The sequence below is a fragment of the Morus notabilis genome, unplaced genomic scaffold (assembly GCF_000414095.1).
Source record: "Morus notabilis unplaced genomic scaffold, ASM41409v2 Scaffold3548, whole genome shotgun sequence".
Taxonomy (NCBI): Eukaryota; Viridiplantae; Streptophyta; class Magnoliopsida; order Rosales; family Moraceae; genus Morus; species Morus notabilis.
This window is the reverse complement of record NW_010360812.1, coordinates 1,990-8,415: the sequence shown is the minus strand read 5'-3', so window position 1 is coordinate 8,415 and position 6,426 is coordinate 1,990. Positions and strand designations below refer to the sequence as shown.

The window sequence follows — 6,426 nt, the reverse complement described above, 5'->3', positions numbered from 1 at the left end:
AAGCTTATGTGTAAATTTGTTTAACATGGGTGACTGTGGAGTTTACATGTTAAAGACATTAGAGATGCTCATGGCTGAAAAGTGCAATGAAGAAGCGCAAAAGTACCTTAACGACAAAATGATATTAGATGTTAGAAAGTTTTACGCGGTTAAGCTCAATGCTAGTAATGCAGATCCATAGTTGATGATTAATATTATGTCTAACATCTAATATCTTTTTGTCATTAAGGTATTTTTGCGCTTCTTCATTGTACTTTTCGGCCATGAGCATTTCTAATGTCTTTAACATGTAAACTCCACAGTCACCCGTGTTAAATAAATTTACACAAAAACTTAGAGGTAACAAGAGGTTAGTTTTTATTTAAAAACTAAAATGTAAATACAGCTTACATCTTTCTGTTAATAGGGACTGTATTTTCTTCTGGTTGCGCTAAGATCATCGAACACTTGAAATTATCCTTATAGCTTGAGAATTTTTCAGATTTTTTAAGCAAAAATGAGAAATACTTAAGAAATAGTTTCACAGAATCGTCTATATCCTTGAGTGAAAGGCACGTAGAAACCGAGTCATAGACTGTTACGATCCAAGATGAAACAGCAACATCAAGTAATATCCAATTGTGGTTTAAACAGTTCCATGGTACGTAGAAACGACTAACTCCCTCCCAATTTCTTCCTACTTGGCCTAATTCTTTTATAAAATAGTCTTTTATATGGGCAGTAATTTTAAAGTTTTTAATCTTTGAATTGACAGTATCCCTGTATAATGCACACAATGTCTGGGAAAAACAATAATTGAGAATGCATATATCTTTGGGAAAGATGTCAGGAAACTTATCGATCCGTTTACTAAACAAATATAAAATCTCATCCACATGCTATAAAAATACAAATTAATTTAATTGGTAAGTAAATCAACAAATATAATTTATAAAGAAAATATATATTAATTATTAAAAAAGAGTAGTAACTTACCTCACTATTTATATAAGCACCATTGCGCAACATAATCTCAAAAAAGTGTCGATTTTGCAGAGCGAGCCCGCATCGAATGATCAGCCTGCCTTTTGTATCACCATTGAACCATCTCCAAAAGGTTTGCTGGTCCTTTTCATAAGGATGTCTGAATGGGTCAAAAGTAGGATGTTCTGACCTTGTGAATCGAACCCTCTTTGACCACTCTAGAAATGATGATAGCAAGACTTGAGACCGCTTTTTACGCTCCAGTTGTTGACCATATTTCTCAAACTCATTACCAAATTCCACATAGCTCACTCCCTGATGAATAGGTGGAGTCATATAAGAATGGTCATCTCCACTATCTTTGAATAGTATATTAGCAAAAACCGATCGAGGCACATGAGTAATCTCAGATTATTGAAATTGTAACTAAGAAGAGATTATTGAAATTGTAACTAAGAAGATTGAAGTTGTACCACTTTTATGTAATTTATTCATCACTGTACGCTTTCGATATTTCAAGTATCAATAAGAACATGGATATTTGATTGCGGTTTATCTTTTGTCACCCTTAAACTCATAGTGGCTGAGGAATTGGTTAAAGGGTGCTTCACTGTTACACCATAATCTCCATGAAAAAGGGACAAATCTATGAATCCTTTATTGTCTGTTCTGGTCTCCAGAGTCCCAGAATTCCATTCTTGAATCAGCTCGTCTACAACATATCCGGCCGGAGTATTTTCAAAGTTAATATCCGCGAGAGTTGTGACATTGAAACCTGCTAGTTCTGGACCTGCAAACATGATTATGCCTTGCACCGCAGGGTGTGAATAGCCCTCTCTAAGTATCTCTTCCAAGTACTGAGCCTGCACAGAAACAAGTTTCAGCCTTGTGGCATAACCGGTTCTAACTCTCGTACGAATTTTTTTGGTACATGAACTGACATAGCAAGGGAATTGATCATCCTCAATTGGTAAGTACAACTTTTTATTACTAATTGATGCGATAACTTCTTAAAGACCTACCTATATAAATGATGACACTTCATTTACCTTGTCACTTGGTATTTAAAAATGAGTACACGAGTTCAGCTTGTGAAGCCTCTTAGACATATAGCAAAATCTCATTGAAGTTGAAATATAGCAAGATTTCAGAGTATTTTAAGAACAAAACTAATATAATCAAAATAATTACTAAGTAATTATATAGTATAAAATGTGACATCATTAAAATATTCTGAAAATTTTGCTTAAATTTCAATTCCACCATAGCAGTTTTGTTGTTTTGTGTAATTTTTACTTATTCTGAGTAGTATATTATTGTTTCAAATAAAACTATCCTGCTGAGAGACTGACATTTCCAGGGAATGACAAGATCTCCACAAGTTTCTTGTGGTAGTTAAGTGGGCTTGAGGCCTCGTCATCGCTATATTCTATGGTGTTATACTCATTCAAGAACATGGTTGTGTTTGGATCAAGCTGTTGAGCTATATGATAGAACTCTGCAGAAGCATTTTGACTGAGCTTATCCTCAAAGAAGCTGAAATGAAGATTCTCATTCACAACATCCCAACCAATTAGCTTTCCACTGTATCTAGAAACTACCGAACTGATTCTCTTTGCTGCTGCGCTTCGCAGTTCATCAGTGGAAAGGGATTTGACCCAGGAAGGCTGGTACTTTGGATTGTCCCAGAACACGTTGTGGCCTCTAACGCGAATGCCATTGCTTTGGGCAAATTCCATCATGGCATCTGCGATGGTGTAGTTTTCTTCGCCCTGCCCTTTCTCAGTGCTGTACCACTTCATCTCATTGGTGAAAGTGGTAGCTTTGAATCTTGATGAGAACCAGTTTTGATAGTCAGTACTTTGGAGGATATGGTAGTTCATACCGCATCCAAAAGGGAAGTCTGACTTGGTTTGCTTGATAGACACTTGAGCATCTTCTAATGGAGTTTTATCCGCACTGGTTACTTGGAATCGGATATTACTCTTGCGAATCTGCGGTGATGATTAGATTCAGAGTTCAGTGTATGAAACCTTTTCTTTTAGGCCTTGTTTGGTCGGAGGGAAAATTGGAAGGAGGGAGAGAATTCAAAGTATTGATGGTTATATTTTGGAATATGTGATTGTTTGGTAGTAGGGATAAGTGGAGGGAAGAAAATCAGTCAGGATTCAAAATCATCCCCCTAACCATAATTTTGATCCAATCGGAGTTGGGGGATGTAGATGGGGGGGAAGCATACCGAGCGCAGTAAGAGAAAACTGTTCTCCCCCCCATATTTTCTATCCTCCCCACCAAATATAGAATTAGGCAGGGTCCGTTCATTTTATCGATTTGAGTTTTGTTACAGTAAAAATTTTTCAGAAACAGTCACATTTAACTTTTTTACTACAGTAAAATTGCATATCAACTCGAATCAACAAACTAAATGGGTCCTATCTTTCATTCATTATGCCTCAACAAGAAAGATTTAACAGCAAGTAAATCTATGGGAGGAGGCACTTCTTTGGTTGGTTTCTCAGTTGGAATAGATGGCCACTAGATAAATTAAGTGCGCATGCTAAACATGGGCAATATTTTATGATTTAATTCTACCTTACTAATGCTTTGGTCTTGGTGGGATCTCCATTGCTTCTTGGTGAATGGCTGAAGTGAGACATTGTCAGCCCATATTTCTGCTGATGTGTTCTTGCACTAAAACATCAGGGAAAAAAAGCAGTAAGGGAAACTTAATAAAACCAAACTTAAAAAACTTAACAGACGAATTTCACCTCGAAGAAAATCTCAATGGGGCTCGAGAAATTTGCGACCATGCCGCCTTTTAGCAGACTCCAGCATCCACTCCTAGCTATGACTTTGCCACCATGTGTGAGATCACCCTTGGTGGGTCTAAAGACAACTGCTACAATCTCACTTCCTTCACTCACTTGAACCCAAGCTGAAACAATCACAAACTTGATCAATTAGAACCAATAAATAATGATGTTTGAATCACAAAAACAAAAAACAAAAAAAAAATCCTGAAAAACTATTCTAAAATCATGGAAATAGAGATACCAGAAAAGCTGTAGATTTTTCCTTGATCAACTTGAACTTTCTGAGAGAAACTGTCTAATGGGTGTGTTCTGTTGTGTGCCACAATGAACCTGTTTCCCTCCTTTGCCAATCTTCCTTCTATTTTCCCTTGTCCAAACACTTTCCACCCTTCAATGCCATGATCAAATTCCGGATTAACTATTATGCCTCCTCCATAGAAAGCAGCTTGGGGCTCTCTCAAGCACTGTTTGGTCAATATTTTGGCAAGAAGTATATTCAATGAGATCGATGTAGTATTTCCCATGAATAATCAGTTTTGTTATATAATATATTACACTGTCATGAAACATATTATATTTGTTTGGAGTATGGTTAATTAGAAGATTGTGCTTGCTTGCCTCAGTGGTTGCATAGTAGTTGTAGGAGTAAGCATGGATACAATGCCCTGCAACAGTTGATAAATTGGGGTTAAATTAATCACAATTTACATCATATTAAACATTAATTGTGTTGATTAGCAGATGACCCTAAAAGAGAATTTGCATATAAAAGAGAACTTTATTACAAGACAAAATACAATGCCCTAATGTTCCAGGCATTGGGGTTATGTTTTAAATTTCTTTTTTTCATTTTGCCATATTCAGAGAGAGAGAGAGAGCCATCAGAGTGGACAACAGGTTTTGCAAAGAAAGAACTTACAAAAGAAAAGTGGTTGAGAATTTTTAGAACAATGACAAAACAAACAAGGCACAAGGCAGAGGAGATGAGGGTGATAGATGTGTACATACAGAGAGAGAGAGAGAGAGAGACAGACAGACCTGGGCAGAGCAGAATGAATGAAATCAGTAAGGTGAAAGTTTTAAAGAAAGACTTCATCACTGCACTAAATTTCTGCTGCAGAAACTGAAAGAAACCATCAGAGTGGACAACAGGTTTTGCAAAGAAAGAACTTACAAAAGAAAAGTGGTTGAGAATTTTTAGAACAATGACAAAACAAACAAGGCACAAGGCAGAGGAGATGAGGGTGATAGATGTGTACATACAGAGAGAGAGAGAGAGAGAGACAGACCTGGGCAGAGCAGAATGAATGAAATCAGTAAGGTGAAAGTTTTAAAGAAAGACTTCATCACTGCACTAAATTTCTGCTGCAGAAACTGAAAGAAACCATCAGAGTGGACAACAGGTTTTGCAAAGAAAGAACTTACAAAAGAAAAGTGGTTGAGAATTTTTAGAACAATGACAAAACAAACAAGGCACAAGGCAGAGGAGATGAGGGTGATAGATGTGTACATACATATATACACACACACTTATGAAGGATCAGAACCATACAGAATTAGACTTTCTTCATGCAGTGCACACTACACATAACTTGCATGCACAAAATATATATAGATCACTGCCGTGATGTTCGCTGTCAGTTCCTCAAATTTTTCTCAGTATATATTATATAAATGAGTTTTCAATGGTTACGTTTGTGGTTAAAATATAAAAATATGATGACATAGTATGATAAAAATACATTAAATATAAAAATATGATGACTTGACGTGATAAGAATTTTGTTTTATTAATTGTCATAAATTTATTTGGTCAACTTTATAATTTATTATAACCGTCGGATTAATATCTTATAGTTAAAACAATGATACTGATTGATAAGTAAATATTGGAGTAATTATTCCAATCACACCTTTGAAAGGTTGATTCTTCTTCTTCTTTGTGTGTGTTTCTTTTTTTTTTCTTTTTTTTTTTTTTTTTTCCGGAAATGAGCACATGCAATTCTGTTTTCAAATTATACTACATATAATATACTTTTTTCGGGTAATTTCCTTTTCCGTATAAATATTTAATTTCATGCAAGTATGGAAACTTTTTTTTTTCTACATAACACCTATATTTCATTAAATTACAATTTGACCGAGTATTGAAAATTAAATTCAGTTCTATGCTATTACCCACTAATTAGTGCCTTGAACTTTCTTTTGATAATAGCATTAAATATAAAAATTTGATGAGCGTGATAAAAATACACTAAATATAAAAATTTGATGACTTGACATGATAAAAATTCAGTTTCATTAATTGTCATAAATTTATTTAATCAACTATATAATTTATTATAACCATCAGATTAATATCTTATAGTTAAAATAATAATATTGATTGATAAGTAAATATTAGAGAAATTATTCCAATAACACCTTTGAAAAGTTGATTCTTCTTCTTCTTCTTTGTGTGTGTTTCCTTTTTTTACCCCCGAAAATGAGCACAAGCAATTCTGTTTTCAAATTATACTACATATAATATATATTTTTTCCGGTAATTTCCTTTTCCGTATAAATATTTAATTTCATGCATGTATGGAAACTTTTTTTTTTCTACATAACACCTATATTTCATTAAATTACAATTTGACCGAGTATTGAA

General features: G+C 34.6%; 1 protein-coding gene across 1 annotated transcript; it reads right to left on the bottom strand.

Moving 5' to 3' along the window:
* Window positions 1–1,478: 1,478 nt before the first annotated feature.
* On the bottom strand, window positions 1,479–4,300 carry LOC21384356 (anti-sigma-I factor RsgI6). The gene is made up of 5 exons (XM_024165149.1): window positions 4,018–4,300; window positions 3,723–3,919; window positions 3,556–3,654; window positions 2,316–2,957; window positions 1,479–1,943 (listed from the first exon to the last, which is right to left on the bottom strand). The coding sequence occupies exons 1-5, from the start codon at window positions 4,298–4,300 to the stop codon at window positions 1,479–1,481; spliced, it is 1,686 nt and encodes a 561-aa protein (XP_024020917.1).
* Window positions 4,301–6,426: the final 2,126 nt, after the last annotated feature.